Below are 19,760 nucleotides of genomic sequence, written 5' to 3' on the forward strand. Positions count from 1 at the left end.
AAATTTGAAATTCTTTAGGATTTGGTGGCTTCTGCTGCTTCCCCTTGTGGGGAAGGGAAACTTGTGGAAATGGATGTGGTTTAGCTTGGCTATTGCTATGCCCCTGGACAGTGTTTTATGCCTTGTGCACCAAATGCTTCGAGTCCTGATTTGGAGTTCACTTTAAATGATAATCAGGCTAAATTGCAAAGCATAGGAGGCAAAAACAGAGAAGTCCAGTGCTCAGTACATCCCATTGGAAGTGTGATGTCAAGGTATAGGTGTATGATCCCTTAGGAAAGGGGTTGCCATAGGATGGAGCGATGCTATGGGGATGAAACCAGTTGGATTAGGGGGGTAGAGCTTGCTGCAGATAGTATCAGATACTTGGAGATCTGAGAGGCTCAAGCGAAATCCTCAGCAGAAGAAATTCTTAAAAAAAAAAAAAAAAAAGAGAGAAATGCCAGAATCATAGAATCCACAGAAAACATAGCTATTGCTGTCAATTCTCATATAAAAACCACCCAGGTGCTTGAGCCCAGTAAAACGACACCTAAGCGGAGCGCTGAGCACAGGCGGGCTCCTGTCTGTGGCTGGGGGCTTGGTGCCTTTCTCATTGACCTCGGCCATCGGTGTGGCATCGGGCACCTGCACGGCGCTGCTGGAGACGGCTCCGGCCTTACTGGAGCCTGTGGGAGCAGGGTTGGGTGCTGGCAAGCAAAGACGAAATGACCCAAGGGGAGACACGGCCCCTCGGGAGGCCGCCGTGCCGCGTTGTCCATCTGGCAAGCGCCAGCCGAGGACTGGCCTGAGCGGCGAGGAGCGGCTGCTGCCATAGGAACGGGGACCCCGCGGGGGGGCCTCGGGTGGGATTAAACCCTTGGGAAGCCGTGCCGAGGCAGGCAGAGCTGCTGGCTCGGGTGTCGAGCTCTTTGTCTTCAGGATCACCTGCACCGCCTGTTTTTCCCCCTCACTAAAGTCGTTTTTGTAACGTACGGCTGAAACACCGCGCCGTACCCTGTTCTCAGATGCTGGGAGTGGAGGGAGGAAGGGGAGAAGGGGTTTTGAGCACAGTTGGGAAAGCTCGATGTGCAACCGGGGTCACACGCAGCCAGTCAGGCTCTCGAACGGCCCAGCTTTGTATTCAGATAGGCCGGCCAGCGAGCTGCAGACATTCCAGATACTTGTGTTCGTTTCGGCTGTATCTAGGCACGCAGTCACAAAGAGCAAGATGCGTGCAGTGAAGTATAAATCCCAAGCTCTAATGACTCAGAGCGCCGCGGTGTGTGCATGCACGCCGAACAGATGGAGTAATTAGCTCGCTGTGTGCACGGGCACCGCGTGTGGTTCTCCAGGAGGTGCCCAGAAGTGCAGGGCGAAGAGAAGCAACTGCAGGTCCCAGCCTTGCTGGGCGAGGGGCAGTGCCCTGTCCGGGCAGCCTGCAGGCAGCAGTGCTGAAAATGGGCCCACTGTCAGTGCACGACTAAAGCCCTTGTCTTGGTCCCTTGAGCTTGGCTGGGTTTTGGCCCAGCTGCAGCCTTGCTCCAAGGAGAAAGGTGTTTGCACCCGGGGAGCCGGGGCTTGGCTGCTGTGGAGGAAGGTGACAGGTTGTGCTGGTATCCAGCAGGCGTACGGGGTGGGAACATGTGCCAGAGCCCTGGGCTGCATGCTTGGGATTTCACCGGGGCCAGGGAGGAGCCGGGAGGGAAGGGAACGTGACCTTGAAAATCTGTATCGAGATGACAGGGTGCAGCCAGTGAGCGTGTTCTTGGCTGGCTGTGCACAGTGGGCCGTGTGGCCACCACAAGCGGCTCCTGGCCACCCTGCAGGAGGCGGCTGCAGAGTGTCCGGCTCTCCCTGCAGCACAGCGAGATGCTGCTGTTGTGTGGAAGTCTGGGGGACCTGCTTCTAAAGCTGGCCACTGTTGTGCTCCTCGTTTATAAGTCATAACGAGCCTAGAGGCATTAGCAAGGCTGAGCCTGGCAGCTGGAGGAGCTGGGCCACTTGAGAAGACCAGCTTTAGTCCGATGCTGTGCATATGAGGCACATCCAGGAGCTGGGTGCCCAGAAACCCGGTGAGCAGCCAGACAGCTCAGATGACCAGCAAGGGGGCTGCACTTTCCTCCCCGGTGCTTTTGCTGTTGCTGACCCTCCTCTTGTTGCTGGTGGCTATTGAGTGCTGGCGGTCCTGGTAACACGGCTGTGAATTAACTCCCATTAACGTCTGGGTACTCCTCTGTGCTACTGAGTGGGAGAGATCTGGGGGCTGTGACAGGAGAGAGGAGCTGCAGGGAGAGGAGCAAGGGCAGGCTGTGTAGGGTGGAAGGTGGGAGAGTTGATTTTTACGGGAGCAAGAAGCTATTCCCCTGGCCCAGCTGCCAGTGTGCTGGTGTAGGGCTGACACAGTGCCCTCCTTCCCCTGTACCAGCACGTGTTCTGGTAGTCACATGGGGGCTCAGGTTAAGGCATTGCACTCCCTGCAAACAGATCCCTTTTACTAAAACACTTTTGCATTTAATCCTGAAGCACGTCCCAGAAAAGCATATAGCTTCAGAGTACAGATAAAACAAGCCTTGTAGTACGGAAAAGAAATCAGCACTTACTACTACTATGAATATGTGCTGTGAAGTGATAAATGCTGCGTTCTCGAGGCAACGAGCATCGTGACAGCCTGACTGTGACTGTGGCACTTCCAGAGCTAAGACTGCCCTACATTTTTGGGAACAGATACTTAAAATTCAGTTTGTTTTCTCTACAGGGATAGAATAGCAATCTGTGGCTGTGTGAGCTTCTGTGGTATCTTTTGTTAAAGGAATTCAGATGTTTGCTAGTGGTTTTGCTATATAGCTTCGTGGTAAATGCTTCCCTTACAGCACTCAGGTGGAAATGTCTTCTCACTTACCAGACTTACCAGTTTTGGAGGCTTGAGATGTGTGCTAGGAATGTGGACACATGCTAATGATCTTTGGAAGTCTGTTTTCAGCTGGTACTGAATAGTGTGGCCTCTGCTCAAGGAGATGGAGATGGGCTTGCTCCTGCTGGTTAGCCACCAGTTACCAAGCAGGAATTTGGTAATTATGATAGGAAGCCAGCCAACACTAGGCCGAAATATTACTTTTTGGTGGAAAAAACGTGTGAAATAAGGTGTCAGTCCTGTTCAGTGTTTGCAGTACTGCCTTCCTTTTAGGAGGTCAGCTGAAACAGATAGAGAGAAATGGAAATAGCACCAAGTTGTGTGTGATCCACAGATGTCTTCAATACAGCAAGGCAGCTGGGTGGCAGGGAAAAATACTGCTGGATGCCACCTGCATTTTGGATGCAGCTGCACTGTATCTGAACTCCAGCGTGTCTCAGTTTCTGGTAATGTCCTTTCCCAGCCTCACAGCTTGCAGTCACACACTGGGTCACCAGCACTGCTGTTTGCTGTGGTGTGTAGGAAGCGTGGTGCTCGTGTGGAGACGTGGATGTGCTCGCAGCGCAGAGCTAGAACTGAAACGTGAGCAGCGGTAATGAAGCTTTTATGCTGAGTCTACACTTACTGGTAAGAAATGCTGTGCATTTCTGAGGAATAGCTAAAAAGCCTTTGATACCTGGTAGCTTTGTAGGGTCCTACAGAAGACCGGGCACCTCAAAAAATAAAAATCTGTATGCTTCATTAGGTAGCAACGTGGTTAACAGCCTTGGGCCAAAGCATGCAGCAGTCTCTTCTGCACAAAGCCTCTACAAGAAAATAACTGTGTTGGTTCCTCCATTTGGAACAGATAACAATTTAACACCCACGTGCACACACACTTAAAGATGCACCTTGCTTTTTTGGCAGCTGGTTACAATTTGTGATCAGGGTATGGTTCATTGTTCATACTTAACTAGTGGACCTTTCTATTCCCATCTTCTTGGAACAATTGATACCGATTGAATCCATAAGCTTGTGCTCATAAGGAGCCTGGGATAATGCTCCTCACAACAATATTTGGATTGTGAATGGTTTGGGGAAATTAATTTTCATAAGGAGCCTTCCCTCAAATTCTGAAAAATGGCAAGTATTGTTTCTGTGATTTGTCTTAAAATGCTTTAAATACTGAGTGTGTCTGCTCATCCTGGTCAGGAGACAAGGTAAAACTCAAAATGTGCTGTGACTTGTAGTAAATTCAGGAATACTGTCCCCTTTCTCAGTCTTCTAGAAAGCTGAGGCAGGGTTGCAGAGCCTTGAACATATGCTGACCCAACCCCATATCCCTGCTCCTTCTCAGTCTGAGCTGTGTCTATCCCATGCTTCTGTGCACCAGAACTGTGTTCTTTCTCCCTGTGCCGGGTACTCAGGTCTCCAGCAGGCTGCCTGTGCCTCTTTGGACCCGGCTGAAAGACAGCAAGTAGATTTTAGGTTGGGTGAGATGGACAGGCAAGGGCAGTGCAGAGAGTTCTACAGCTTCCACCTGAACAAGGATTTACTCTGTTGGCAAAATATATTGATTGTGGATCATTCAAAATAAATGATGTTTATAAGAGCAAATCAATTCAACTCATCTGGTAATGTGAATCTCACCCTTGCTGCCCTCAAACGAGCAAGCAAACTTGAACAGCTGTTGGTTTGTATTGACTCTGTGCCGTGGGTGGAACAGGGCTGTTCTGGGCTTTGTGCGGTTCTGCCTGCAAGCGCAGCCTGGAGCTGCTGCTTTCCATGGCCTTACTGCTGAGGAAATTGAGGCTTTGTTCCTCAGGATGATAGAGGTGATAAACCTCTTCTTAGCCTCGTGCTTTTATCTTATGCTTATTTATCCCCTAAAGCTTTGCTCTCCCATGGTGGTGTTAGATAGCTGCTCTTGCTCTGACATTTCTGTTTATTATTTAAATCCAGTATGGCTTTTCAGGAATCAAGAAGGAATTGCATCAACACTATTAACGACGGTAGTAGATGGGAAAGCTGATACTGTGAATTCCAGCCACTTATGTGCTCCAGCGGTCATTGCATGCGTCGGCCAGGTGCTATATAACAGCTTCTCTGCTCCTTGGTGCAAAAGCCAGCTGCATGCATTTGCTTCAGGAGGGTGGTGTGCTGGGTGAGAGATTAGGGAAGCTGAGATGGAGTGCTTCATCTGTGGTATGGTAGGCGGTGCTGAAAGGGTTGTTTGCCCTGGAAGTTTCTTCCAATCCTAATCTAGCCATATCGGTGCATTTCCTTTACACTGACACAATTAATTGTGTTAATGGTAACTTCCTTAACTTAAAAACTAACTTCCTGGAAAACGTACACCACAAAGCTATGTGGTGATGCTCTTAGGAGTTGGTTATATTGGTTTGAGATAATTCTGGTTTACCCCTCTTGAGAGGTGTAGTTTGCAGGGCAATGCTTAGCTGTTGTGTTCTTTATCTTTCCTTCTGATTGGAAAGTCATCATGAATTATTTTTGTTCTTCTATATTGCCTGCTGCTCCAGGATCATCCTCACCTTGTGTCTCTGATTCCTAGAGGCAGATGGAAATATTCCTGCTCATACCTGGCAGTGCTGAGTTCACGTAAGCATTAAAGGAGCCCCTGTCCGCCTCCAAATGTGCCCAGCCTCTTTGGGGTTCCCTTGATTTTCGGGAATCTGTGTAGCTGGACTTGGTCGGGGACAAGGTTTCAGAGCTAACAAGCTGCTGTTGGGTGAGGGAGCAGAGAAGTAATGTTTCCAGAGCTGCTTTCACACAATGCCTAGAACAAAGTGGCTGCGGCAGAGCTGTCTGTGGGCGAAGAACAGACAAGGCTGTGGCGATGCCCTGCTGCTTGCCTAGGCTGCATTTTGTGGGTGATACAGAACAAAGAGCCTGCTAGCATTGCCGTTGGGATGGGGAGCGTGAAGGAGCTGTATAAGTCAATAAGGAAGTTTATACTGCTTAAAAAAAAAAAAGGCAGACATTCCTACGGAAGCTGCTGTACTGAGGCAGCAATTAGCCTGGTGCTGGTAGGAGGAAAACCAGGGAGCAGCATACAACCTACGTGTAAGTAGAAACAGCTTCATGTGCTTCCTTGCCCCTCTCCAAACATGCCTCCATCCTAGTAGTAGTGCTTGGTTTGTGCATTGGGCGCACTGGATAGTCTAGATGCGTCCTGTGATGCCAGCCTGGAGTTACCTTTTGTTTGTTCCCCCTGCAAACAGCATGTGAGTAAAGGGAGCAGGAGCTGGCAATGCTGCTCAGGCTATTTTTGTCATTGTGTGTTTTTTTTCCACAGTAGGAATAGAACGTGCTGGTAGAAATATCTCAACGTGCACTGCTTCTTGAAGACTTAAGGCTTTTAATCACCATCTAGACCCCGTATGAAGTGAAAATTCACGATGCCTGCTGAGTTCAGATTGCGGGGTGAACCACAAACCGCTTCCAGATGGGCAGCCCTGTGCCTGCTCTGCTGCTGAGCTCTGAGTGCTTGCTGCCATCCGTGGGTAATATGTTCCTGAATGTTGAGGTAGAGCAATTGTTCAATACTTCCATGTTGTCAAAATCTCAAATATTTATCTTTTTCTGTCAGTAGCTATTGGTTCCCTAGTATAGGAGCTGTAATGGGGGGAAAAGGCTGTCCTATACACCTCTTTATCTTGAGGCATCTTGCCAATGTAAACTGTTGCCACCCACACTGTATAGGCAGCGTTTCAGAGAAGTAGGAGTGCAGGCTGTGAGAACAGAGACAAACCTTCCAGTTCCTAATCTCCAAAATATGTCAAGAAACTAGTCTAACTACTTGGTCTGGATGTTTGGTAGCCAATTTACCCCTTGCTGTGAAGTGAAGGGTCCCGTTCTTCCAGAGCAGTCAAACTTTGGACTGAAAGAGAAACCTGACTTGATTTTAATTAATCTATTCAGGCTGTGCAGGTGGCAAGACTGCTTCTGATCCTGGAAGAACTGAAGGCAGACTTCAATTAAAAAAAAAAAAAAAAAAAAAGGCCTCAGCTGTTTAAAGCCAGAGGCATTTGAATGACTTGCATGGTTAAATTCCAACTCTTGCATGCTTTTAGTTCAGTACTGCTGCACTGTTCTCAAGTTGTACCTTACTCTTTTATATCTTTTTCTGCTTAATCAGTTCTGGAAAGCATGCAGGATATACAGGCTGGCAGGCAAATTAATGTTGTGAGAAGCCTTAACTCCCATTTCCTGACTTTTAACCTTGAACTATCTCAGGAATTTTGCATTTGAGTGATTAAGAGGGTATGACTGACCTCCTGCCTCTCTCCTGCTAGCAGAGCCGGTTTGCTAATCTCTAGGAATGATCTAAAATCTGTAAGTGGTTTTTGATAGTCTTCTCTGCGCAAATAACTTAGTAGTTCTTTGCTTCCAAAGGTAAATGATTTGTACGGAAAAGAAATGCATGGGCAAATAGACTGTCACTGTGTGCAGAGCAGAGCTTGTAAACATGCAAGCCTTTTTCAAAAGTGGGTAGAACAAGAAAGCAGATGTAGGCTGATACATACTAGATAGCTTGTTGTGGCTGGTGGGGTGTTAAATTGTGTACTGTACAGCTCGATGCTTCCATGAATCTGTATGAGTAATGTAAATCTATTATTGCTATTAAATGCGTAAGTGTATTTGTGTTTCGAGTGCTTGAAACACAGGCTATTGCCTGATTCCTGGAGCCCTTGCTAAGTCCTAAATTTTTTGTTAACATCTACCTTGGCAGCACATGCCTAAGTTCTGTAGAGAAAGAAGAATTTGGAAGTTAGCTGCTTGTGCAAAAGAGAAGTAGAGGGTCAAAACTGACACACAACATACAGGTCAAGATAAACCTTAATGAGCTGCTTGGGTTATTCTCATGTCTTGGTCAAGAGTGGAAGAGACCATCAATGAGTTCCTGGGTGTCAATAAAACCACTTAAAGTGATGACAATTTGGAGAAGAAGATTTGAAAGATGGCTTTGGGGCTTGCTTCTCCCAGAGGTGGCCCCATATGTGGAGCCTCTGGGGCCAATGGAGGAAAGAAGTCTTTAGGAGGTTGAGAAGATGCTCAATAACCATGGCAACAAAGGAAACCACTTCTGAGAAGAACAGAGCTCGGCAGTCTGAGTTGCATGAGGTGTTGTGTTGTCTGGTTTATGACTTTTTTTGTGTGTTGTGTTATTGGTGGTATTTAGGTTGTGGCTAGAGCAAACTTATTTGGTTTAGTGCAACAACTTTATAATAGGATGCTTTTCTCAGGTGACTCTGGTTTTACTGCAAGCACACTTCCACTTGTAATTCCTGTGAGCTGGTGGTGGCTCTGAGTTGCTCCTTCCCACTCCCCTGGGCAGGGAGGACTGCCCTTCCCCAAGCATCGCAGCTGCTGAGGTCTTGGTGCTGTTGTGGGTACCGGTGGGCCAGCCCTGCCTGCTGTGCTGCTCCTCTGCCTGTTCTCATCCACCTCATCAGCTGGAGTGGGAATCCAAGGGGTGTTTCACGGGGCTCAGGTGCAGGGTGCCGGCTGGGGAGAGCTTTGACAGTGAGATGATAAAGCGGGGCCTACCCCTGCCGCACCCTGGGCCTCCACAGGTAATTGTGAAGAAGATGCTCCGGGGGAAAACAGAGTTACTATAGTGACAGATTGCCCGGTGTGCCTGGGGACTGGATCGCGGAGTTGAGTAATAAATGTGTGGGAGTCTATTTTTAAAAGCTCTTGAGGAGTAGACTGCTCTAGTCCTAGAAAACTTGTCTGAAATGTGACAGTTTTTTTTTTTATGCTGAAGTTTAAAAATAATCATCATCTGTCTTGAGAATGGGATGACCTCATTAAAAACAAAGGCGCCTGTATGTCACTGTGGCGAGGCTCCTGGCAGCGGTTCCTGTGGCAGCCTCCTGGGTTACAGCAGCATTTCCCCTTCGGCAGGTTCCTCAGAGCCCAGGTCTGTCAGACCTGTAAGGGTCTCCCTCAGCTGCCCCGGCCTCCATGCTGGAGCCTTGAGGTGCTTTCGGCCCCTTCTCCCACGTGCGGGCACGCTGCGAGCCCCCTGGTGAGACACAGAAATGCTGTGTGAAGAGCTTGGTACAGCGCAAAGCACTGACAGCCCGCCTGCGAGCTGCTCCCCCAGACGCTGGGTTCAGAAACTCCTCGATTCCCTGAGAGAAACGCTATGGGCAGAGATACCTGCCAGAACCTGCAGTTGTCTTCTCTTGCTTGACTTGTTGCCCATGAAACCCACGTGCCTTGCAGCCGCTGTGTGAGTGCAGGAGGAAAGGAGAAACCCCAGGGAGGTGGTGGACCCCCGGTGCGGTGGCGCAGGACCTGCAGCACCTGCACGAGCCAGGTGTTGCCCCTGCCTGCTCTGCAGCGAGCTGCCGCTATCGGTGCGGTGAGCTGTGGAAATCCCCTCGTTTGTGGTTCCACCCGTACAGAGTGATGAAGGGTTTTTTATAAGGCCATGTGATCTGCACTGACCTGATGAAAATAAGGCTCCACTGTTTGCATGGCTTTACTTTGTCGTGGTGTGAGGAGCCCTGCAAATATGGGGATTAAGTGGGTTTAAGTAATGCACAGAAACTTGTGAGTCCATTGGTGTTTGGTGAATGCTCAACATCTTTGTGACCTAAGCATGCTGTTGGCACGTATATGTGTGCATATAGGAGACATATACTCACACACATTCTGTACACACAGCCATGACCCTATCTGGGAAGCTGTGTGCTTCTGTTTAATTGCTTTAGGCCACCAGTTGGCAGTGAAATCCACTAATTAAAACTAACGTAACATTATTTTTCTAAGAAATTCAGAATTGATTTGTTACCTTTGTAGTATTAACTTCAATTTGTAAGCGGCACAGTTCACCCATTTACAGCTTCAGTCAGAAGCCTTTGTGATGTTATGGCCGTGTTTAACAAACCTGCCAATCAAAAACTTGTTATACAAGAATTATTTGCCTTCAGTTTCCTGCGTAATGAAGTTTTTGATTGACAACAGTAGAGTTAAAGATTACAGAAAGCCTTTCTGAATATGAGCTGAGCAAGTTTTGATTTAATAGTGTTTGTGCGTGATAATGTTGGCTTCCAGTTTGATCCGTGCAAGAAGCTGAAGTGTTTGTGCGTGATAATGTTGGCTTCCAGTTTGATCCGTGCAAGAAGCTGAAGGTGATAGATCAAAAATCATAAGAAACATAGAAACCTCTCATTAAAAATGGCAGGACTTACTAAATTAGAGCTAGGAAACTGTCAGCTTGCTGCTGCGGAAGAAGTATTTGAAAAGCATTTGATGTACAAATACTTGAGCTATTCGGGCCAGATGTTTCACGGAGCTGGAAGCGTCTCGGTGCTTTCATGGAGTGCTGGGTGCGGGCATGGACTATGGCTTCCCCTCTCCTGCCTCTGCCTCAGGGCAGAGCCTAGAGGGCCTGAAGATACTCCTCAGGTTAGCATGCCACGTGAGGCTGTTATCTCCTAGCTCTGTTATCAGGATTCATTCTGAAGCTGTGCCCTTGGCTCGCTGGGTGATGGTTGCTAAGGGTACCTGGTTTCCAGGGATCTTAATGATTGATTATACTTGCCTCAAGTAAATCTGATTTTCTTGAGCAAAATCGCATGAAAAAATAACTTACTGGAAACCAAGAGAAGTTAACGTGAGGTGCTGTAAAGCCAAGTTGATGTGCTGTGTTTCAGGACACTATGATTTCCTAAAACATGAGATACAGAGGAGTTGGTGTGCGAGAGGAACGGCTGGGTTATGTTTTCATGAGCTAGAAGGCCAGAGTTAGGCTAGGATTTGTAAATCTGCTCTAGCTCAAACTGGTTTCTCCTTAAGGAATTCCACACACCATTTACTTTTCCAGCTTTAAAGCTCCTGAATCCTTTCAGTGGTAGTTCTGGTCAAACTTCTGCTCTAAAGGGTGTTAGGGCATGCCTAGTATGGCTGGACGATGCAGATGGTTTCGTGTGCCTGCAAGAGTGCCATCTCTTAACTACACTAGCTGGGCTTTCATAAATATTGATATACCTACCAACTTGTTCCCCGCACACACACTTGGTCCACTCTTTGGAGACAGAAGTCATACGCAGCCAGGATTTTCTGGACATCCAGGTGTGCTGATTTCTCTTGAAAGCTTGGATGAATGCATCTGGAGGTTTCCTTATCCAAGGAGGGTAAGGTATGTGTAAATGGTTTAGTAGACTCCTTTCCTTAGAGTGCACTCACAGTGGGCGAAAGGAGCCCATTCTTCCAGGCAGTTGCAGCTTTGAGTCTTGGTACAGTGAGGGCCATTTAAATGATAACATGATCAGGCTGAGTTGATGAGACTTCCAAGGCTGCAAGGAAGCTTTGTGAATTGCAGATGAGATGTTTCAAAAGAAATAGTTCTGCAGATGTGTCCTGGCTTTAACTTCCCAAATGCAGAAACTCTGCTGTGTTATGCAGAAGTGGTACGCTAACTGAATCGTGACTTGCTGTGAGAAAAACCTTTGCCTCTTACTCGTTTAATCTGTTGTGCTACATCGTGAACGTGCTCAGGGAGATGCTTGATTTTTGGACCCCTTTTAGAAAATGGGTTTATTTCCGTCTTCATAACAAAAGCAAAAGTCACTCTATCTTGAAAAAAGGAGGGTAATGTCTCCTTTTTCTTGTTATGGTTTATTCATTAATCTGGCTACACAACATATTGCATGTCTTTAATCTGTCATTGTAGCACTGCCTCTGATTTGTGCCAGCTTTCTGCAGCAGCAAGGGAAAGGAGTTGAGATGAGTGCTTTGGTTATGAAGCTGCAGTTATTTGGGGAAATAGTTATATGACATATGTTGTCTGTAATAAATGGAATTACTTTGTTAATTCTGAAAACTAATTGCTTTTCTGTTTGCTGGTTGAATGACAGGTTTCTCCTTTAGTGAGTATTTTGTCTGTACAAATGGGATAGCTGCAGGCTTGCATTCAGCCGGGGAGGACAGCACAAATCAGGGGTGCTAGGTGATGGGTGCTCCTTAAAGATGTTCTGAATGCCTGAACCGTAAAGGTGACGCTCTGTTTCTGAGCCCTAGGAACTGCTGGCAGGCCTCCCAGCAGAAATGAATTGGCTTCTGTCACACTGCTCCTACCTTTCTGCCCTTCTCCAGAACGCCAGCTGACAGAACTGCGTGGCTGGAGTTCACGCACTGCATTCGGTAGGAAAACATCCCGAAGCTGCTTGGGCCTGGCTCCCTGCTGAGCCTGGCAGCTCGTGGGCATGCCTAGAAGCAATTCAGCTGCGTCTAGCAAAAGCGGTCTGGGCAAAAGCCAGGCAGAAACTTTGTGGGCTCGGTATTGAACTTGGGAGCTCTTAAGTTGGCATTATGGTGCTGCTCCCTGATTAAAGCAGTCCCAGATTCTGGCTCTGGTGCAGAAGCTCAGCACTGGGCAGGGGGCTGGGAGTCTGATTGTAATCCTAGGCCTGATTCTTGAGCAGAGGTCTGCTCAAGTACCAGTGTGTGGTACGAATTGAGCTACCAAGGTATGGTTTATACCTGCAGCATGCCTTTACCAGTGAGCTTGGTGCAGTTGTGTTGATTTGATTACTGCCCCGTGCTGAGAGCTGCTTGGATCACTCGCTGTGGGCGCTCCCCGTCTCCAGCCTCAGTGTCCCTGTGTGTCCATACCCCGCCTGGTGCAGGTACCACAGGGCTCAGAGCTGCTGCTTCCCATGCTGGCACCTGTGGTGCTTCTGCTTGAACTGCTGAGGTTAAATAAAAGCAATGCGTTTTCAGAGAGGTGGAAGTGGTAATCGTAATGTTCAAATGGTAATTGCCAACATGTTTTGCCACCGCACTTTCTTCTGTGTTATCTCCTGGGATCCTTGCACACGTCTGACCTTGCTTTGCATTTTTATCCCTGTGCATCTTTGACTCGTTCAGCTCAGAGCAGCACATGGCTTGATCTTCAGGCAGAGACTGGGGATAGCAAACCCCCCAAAGATAAGGGATAGCAATCAGTAATACTGGGATTCTGCTTTATTTCTTGAGTAATCTCTGTTTTCTGAAAATAAAAATAAAAAATCTTATTGGTACAGTCTAGATTTAAAAGGGTAAAATAATAAACTTCTCAGTGAAAAACTCATTGATAAATGAACTTCGTTTTTTTTTAGCAGTTCTGTGCTGTGAAGTTCCAAATCTGTTATGTGTGCTGCAGAGCTTTAAATTTACAGTTCAAGAGAGCAGTGATTCACGTAGTGCTTTAGATAGCAAAGGCAAAGGGTTTAAAGAGTGCAACAACAGGTAAATTTAGAGATTACTGGCTTGCTCCTACCTCCCTCTTTCCGTGTAGCAGATTTCTGGGTTACAGGTGGGGGAAGTCCCTTAGTCTTTCTAAACGTTGACTTCATATTGAGCCTCTTGCGAGTATCTTGTAAGATACTTGTGTGGGTCTCCCAGCTTAGTGCCTCCAGACAAGGTATGCTCAAGTGTGCTCAAAACTTCGTAAGATGTTTTATCGAGCTCTCAGCCCTGCTGAATTATCTTTGGATCCAAAGGATTTCTGCAGACCTGTTTGGTGTCTTACTGTGGGTTGGAAACTTGCTCTTTCAGCCCTCCTACATTCCCGAGCAGCGCTGCTTGCAGGCAGCCCAGTACAGCTCCGTGGCTGCTTTCTGGCTGCATGGCTTGTGGTACGAGCAGCGTAACAGGTAGAGGTGCTGGGGGGCTCCATGCCCGCCACTTGCTGCTCAAAGGGCCCTTCTGGCCAGCCTGGCTCACCGGCCCCAGCACCAAGTCGTGGCCATAATGCCAGGAGCACCCCGTGTCATGCGCTGGGTTTGCTCATGGCTGTGTGGGTCTGCGGCATCTTTTGGCAGCTGGGTGCTCTGAGATGTCTGCAAGCTTCATTCTCCCTGCCTTGTGCCTCCCAGCAGTAACACCGTCGGTTGGTGCAGGCTGAACCTCGTGAGCTGCTGAGAGTCCCAGGGAGGAGAGGAGCACGGCCTCGGTAACTGGCAGGTGCAGGATGCGCTCAAGGAGCAGGCTTTGTAGCTACACAAGCCTTCAGTGCTGGTGGATGCGGTCTCTAATAGAAAAACTTGTCAGAGCAATTCCACAAAAATACTTCCTCGTTTGGACTGAGTGGATTGCACGTTTTTATGGCACTGAGAAACTAGTCTAGTTTGCCATTAATGAAACGGAACGTATTGCCATGCAGATGTCTGGAGTTGCATGACAAGTGGTCCCGCAGTCCTCATCGCTTGCTATTGATTGTGTCGCCTTAATTATTCATGCTATGCAAATTGCACTTCTCATGTTGTCTACATATTTTTGATACAGGACCTGCCTGCACACAATCTTGCTCTTTCAGCAGGGAGACTAGGGTTGTTCCTGGCAAAGTTCTCAAAGTTCCTTTGTTGAACAAGTACTGGCTGAGTTACGCGAGGCTTGGGAGCTCTGTCACAATGAATTCATCCGGCTGCAACCCTAGCTGAAGAAGGGGAAGAGTTTGCAGGGTATTATTCAATAAGAGCAAAAGCTCTAAAATAGTTTCCAACTTTCTCGGTGCTTTATACTGAGTCCCTTGTGCTACTTGTTTTCTGCTCTGTTATTTGGAATGGCCGTGTGGGAGTGTTCTTCATTAATCCTATATTATTTTGCATTGCAGGTATACTAAACCACTCACCTTTGCAGACTGCATTAGCGATGAATTGCCGTTAGGATGGGAAGAAGCTTACGATCCTCAGGTTGGAGTTTATTACATAGACCACAACACCAGTAAGTAACACGTTAGTGTATTTTGCGGAGTGATTATTTTGTACCCGTGTTAAACCGTACTGAACACAAAATTGCTGAACAGCATGGCTTAGAGCAGATGCAGTTCAAATCCTGTCCTGCATCACAGGAGTTCACTCCCTCTCTCAAGCAGGGATGTGAGACCTTTTTGTTGGTAGTCTTCAGATCAGCAGTCATGTTCGAGCTGATACTGTGGGCACACCTCTCTAAGATTTGGCTCTGCTGAAGAGTCCGACTAGGCAGCAGTGATTTGGAGTTTGTTCTTAGCCTGGAATTTGTCCTTGTGGTGAGACCATCAGAAACAGTACAAAGGTCTTGTGTTGATTTCCCTGGCAGGGATAAGCTGAATGACTGCTTGCATGGTTAATGGAGCTCCCTGAGCTGCAAGAGTTCCCATTCTCTTTACTAGAGAGGTAACTCTCAGTTAAGTTCGGGGTATCCTGAAAAAAGTAGGAAAAGTGTTGAATTTGGATTTGTGGCATTTTTATGCTGTATGCTCAAACTAAGCCACTGCTTACTGTCTTTGCTTGATAGAACAGAAGTGTTATGCTTTACAAGTTCATTTGAATTATATGCAAAAAAATTCATAACTGGATATGTCGTTACAGATGTTGTTAGGAAATATGTTGTGCTAGAGCAAATTCCCTGAAAAACAAGTCATAAAAAAAAAAAATCAGTGACTTTTGTTCTTGTTAGAGAACCACTGTGATTGCATTCCAGAAGTTCACAGCAGAGGCATGTCCGGGTCCTTTCAGAGCTAGCTTTTTGTAGCTCATGCTAAGAGGGGAAAAATCTGAAGGACAAAAGTACCTTGACGTTTGTTTAAAAAACAAAAAACAAAACTGCTTTTGTGACTTCAACTGAGAACTTCAGCATTTTTTTTCTAGCAAGTCACAAGATTTTTAAACTGTAACTATGGAAGTCAACCTTATATGTCTTAGCTATATTGTTTCCCTTCCTTTCAGTGAGGCCACATTTTCAACTGGCCTGAGATTGCATGTTCCTGGTTTTTACCAACTTCTGAGTATTAAAATGGGAGAATAAAAAAAGCCTATTGTCAAAAAGCACCCACTGCCCTCTGCAATCCAAAGATTGTGTCCGCAGATCTGCAGGTGACACCAGTGTTTTTATTTAGTGTCTTCCCAATACCATAGTATTTACATACTTGTAAATACTTGTTGGACCTCTTGAGTGTCTCAGCTAGTAGAATTTTCAGCACGTAACTGGGACAAACAAAATAGGACCTTAGCTGTGCATTTGGGTTGACCCCTCTGTGAATGCACAAGGATCTGGTTTTAGACCTGAGACGTGTGTGGTGCAGGGCAGTTTTCCCTGGTCCATGCCACTCAAAAGCACCACTGGCTTCAAGGGAGTGCAGTTACAGCCTTGAACCGTGCTGACACCTTAACAGCAGTTGCTCTTCAAGCTTATCTTCTGTAAGGTGCCAGAGGCTACAATACTTGAGCTAGAATTTCGATTAAGAGGTTAAAAAGAAGAGAAACTAAATCATGACCCCATTTCTTTAGCCAGCTCTAATGCAAATCATGATAAAGCAAACCGTATCCACTTACCATCAGCTAATCAAGAGGCTCATCTCTGTGGTTCATGTGAAGTGTTCTCTGGAGAGCGTCCAAACCCACCTCCTCTCCAAGGTCTCCTGCAGATCCCTGTGCAGGAAGGAACCATCAGCAGAAGGGATGGAGGCACACTGGTTCTTGCTGCAGACTTGAAGTATTTGAGCCTGGTTATCAGAAACGACAGACTTAAATTTCAGTCTAAGGCCAGAAGCCATTTAAAAACAAATGAGAGGGAGAATACTTCTAACCTTCTCTCTGAGGCAAAATAAATAAAATTAATTTGAATTAAGTACTGAGAATGTTTCTAATACAGTATTCATGCGTAGCCCTGAGTGTCTCAGACTCTGGTGGAACTTCTTTGGAATGCGATTTGCCCCAAGAAACCATGATTTTCTTACGAGGTGCTGATGCAATCATGGTAAGGCTACATTCTTCAGGTATGAAGATTTATTTATGATGAGCACAGCATCAAAAAGTACAGAACAACAAACGATATAATAACCTGTAGCCCTTGCATCTGACTTAAGAATGTATTTTGCATTTCTTGGTAGCTGTGGGCAAATTGAGAGCCCTTGGCCAACATTTTCCTAGATGATGATTGCATGTTTGAAAAGTAAAGCCTGATGCTGCAATCAAGGGGATACAGTTAGTGATTACTAAGAAGGAAGAGGTGAATGCTTTGTTCCCCTTTAAGTCGTTTCAGGATGTAACAGTGCTTCCATCCTGTCTGTGAGCTGGCTGCCAAGCGTTTGCTTTGTAAGGTGGTGTGCGCATCTGGGGCGGTGTTCTCCCCTGGACTACAGGTTTTTGAGGTGCCTCCCCTCACTGCACTCATGAGCGTGGTGGTGAGAAGGGTGGGCTGCCAGTGCCCTCCTCCACGAGATGCACAGGATCTGCAGGTAGAACAGAACAGGAGATTTGGGAAACACCATCCCATTCCTCTACCTATTGCCAAGAGTCAAGGGAGACCTGGAGGAATGAATTCCCAAATTTCTAGTAAGGGTGAAAAACGTCTAACAGCCTGTGGAAGTACTTCAGATCTCTTAGTGTTGACTTCCCTTATCAGAGAAGTTGATGACTTATTTTCCCCCGCCATATCCTCAGACATTCAGCTTGTGTGCTGTGGGCCAGGTGTGTGTGGGCTGTGAATGCTGCATCTGTTCAGGGGTGAAGAACTTCACCTGTCCCTGGTTTTGTAGCATTGATGTAAAGTGCTGCGATGGATGAACAGTACAGCATTTATTGCTCTGAGCTGGGCATGCTGTGTATCAGCTAAGCTGCACCATAGCCTGAATTAAATGCCAGGTAAGCTGCTGGATCTCTGAGAGGTGAAGAAACATGCTCTGGGGGGAATGGAGGTAAGACAGTTCTAATTGGGGCAGGTCTTCGAGAGCAAACATCTCCTTGGATTTGTTGTAGACATACACAATACTGAATTATTAGAATTATATTATATTACAATACTGAATTATTAAAATTTGTGTTTTTTCCACACAAATTTTTGGCTGTATGTTTAAAAACGTAGCAGCTGCTGGCTTAAAAAACTTGGCTCAGTTGTTCTGAGTGTGTTTGTGTTACTGATTTTTCAAAAAGCTGGTCAAGGTTTTCTCTTGCATTGGTTTAATGTTACTCGGACTGCATCTCAGCTCCTCTAACAGAGGTGTTCAGGATGATGAAGCAGACTTTACAGTCTTTCTCCAGGTGGTTTATAACAGAGAGATGTCCCTGTAGCAGCCTCCGCTGCCTTTCTTGCAGTTACAGTAAGAAGGGGCTGCTAGTTGAAGGAAAAATGGAAGCTTGAAGAAGCCACAGGTATCAGGAGCATCTCTCTGGGGAGTTTGCAGCAGACTTCCCTCTCTGGCTCAACTGTGGAGTAAAGAGAGTTACGTGGTTTGGATATAGATAGTGGTTATCTGGAAAATAGGACTTGGGGGCAAGAATAGAGACGGGAGCCTGGGATTTTCAGACTTGGAGTTGATATGTTGCTCTGACTTGCTGAGTTTTCCTTTGCTCCCTGTAAGCAAGACCACGGTGTTTGTCTCTGGAGTGCACCAACACCTACAACTGCCACAAGTGGCTGTTTTTACCCTTCCAGTTATTTTGGGACAGTTTTTCAGAGTTAACTTAAGTATTCACAACAGCTGAAATCCTGTTTCTGCTAGCAGGATCTATATAAACTTCCTGCTGAAACAGTTCTGCAAACTACACTGTTAGTCTCTTAAATTTTTTTTTCTCTCATCATCTTACTTCTGCAGCTTTGTTCAGGTTGTGCTATGTAAGTTGAAGTGCTTGGTGTTCTTTTGGGTCTTGAGATACTGTTGAAACAAGTTATTGTTGGAGTCTCCCGTTAATTTTCTCCTCAGCATGACCACGGGCAGCTTGTGAAAATGTGGCTGAGTGTTCATCCTGTGGGTAAAATTATTTATTTCGATTTCTGTTTCTAGGATTGTTAGTGCTCTTTCCCAGATGCTGCATATAGCAGTGTTCATCTTATTCCTGACTCACCGAGAGCTGCTCTTACCTTCCTCCATGGCAGCTCTTCCTAAATATTTAAAGAGGCTCTTAAGATATGCAGATTAGATTCCTACTGATAGTTTCAAGCAGCTCGTTTTTATTAATTATTCATTATGTGGTGACTAGGCATGCTTATTCAGGCATGGTAGTTTGGACAGTTCAGAGCACTTAGTCAACTGAATGTTGGAACCTGTTCCAAGCAAGAACATGAAATAACCTTGAAAGAGAAAAGTATTTTGGACACTTCATCACAAAAGAGACAAATGCAAATCTGCATAATTAGCATTAGGACCATCTGCATGTTTGTACCCCTATGGCTTTTCCTTGATTAGAAACCCCAAAAGCCACGGACTGGTTGTGTTGGGGTAACGGAGCTGAAGGTGATGTAGCTGCTCACGGCCGTGTTGCCTACGTTACCGAAAAAATATTTTCCTTTAACTCCGCCTCCCGTATTCTGCAGTGATTTACTGCTGAGTTTTCTTTCAGCGAGGGAAATGTTTACTCCCCTCCGGAGATGCTGTTTATATAATGCAATGGAAGGCACTTTCACAGATGCATTCTGTGATTTAGCAGTTCTTTGTATTTACCTATGGACTCTGAATGAGTTAATTTTCTTCCCCTTGCTAATAACAGATGCTTTGCAGCCAGAGTTGTAATTGCTTTCACATTTTTGAATGCAGTCATGTGGCAATGAAGTTTTCTGAAAGTAGTTTTATCAGTGAAATAGCAGAGCTATTTTATTAGAAATGTTATAAACCAGGTACAATAAAGATAAGCCTGACACTCGGCGTCACTTTTCCAGTGCTTATGTGTGCATACGCTTGTGTGGATGATTTAAGAGGCAGAACCACGTGGGCTTCAGCCTCAGAGGAACGGGAGAGTTGTACATCGATTTGGGCACATATTCTGTACAACGAGTCAGAATATCAGAGCTCGATGGAGCTCATTGCAGATCAGTGATCGCTTCCTAAAGAGGCAGAAAAAAAAAGGGGACATGTCCTTATTCCACTTGTTAATGGGAGAAGGGGCACAGGGCA

At 46.4% G+C, this 19,760-nt stretch overlaps 1 protein-coding gene across 1 annotated transcript in view; it reads left to right on the forward strand.

Moving 5' to 3' along the window:
* WWC1 (WW and C2 domain containing 1) overlaps positions 1 to 19,760 on the forward strand; it is a 70,915-nt gene that overhangs the window by 16,751 nt on the left and 34,404 nt on the right. Inside the window, exon 3 of the mRNA XM_035338938.1 lies at positions 14,505 to 14,614. Within this exon, the coding sequence (XP_035194829.1) occupies positions 14,505 to 14,614 (110 nt within the window). The remainder of the gene's footprint in view (positions 1 to 14,504; positions 14,615 to 19,760) is intronic.

Source organism: Oxyura jamaicensis, chromosome 13 (genome assembly GCF_011077185.1).
Source record: "Oxyura jamaicensis isolate SHBP4307 breed ruddy duck chromosome 13, BPBGC_Ojam_1.0, whole genome shotgun sequence".
NCBI classification, from domain to species: domain Eukaryota; kingdom Metazoa; phylum Chordata; class Aves; order Anseriformes; family Anatidae; genus Oxyura; species Oxyura jamaicensis.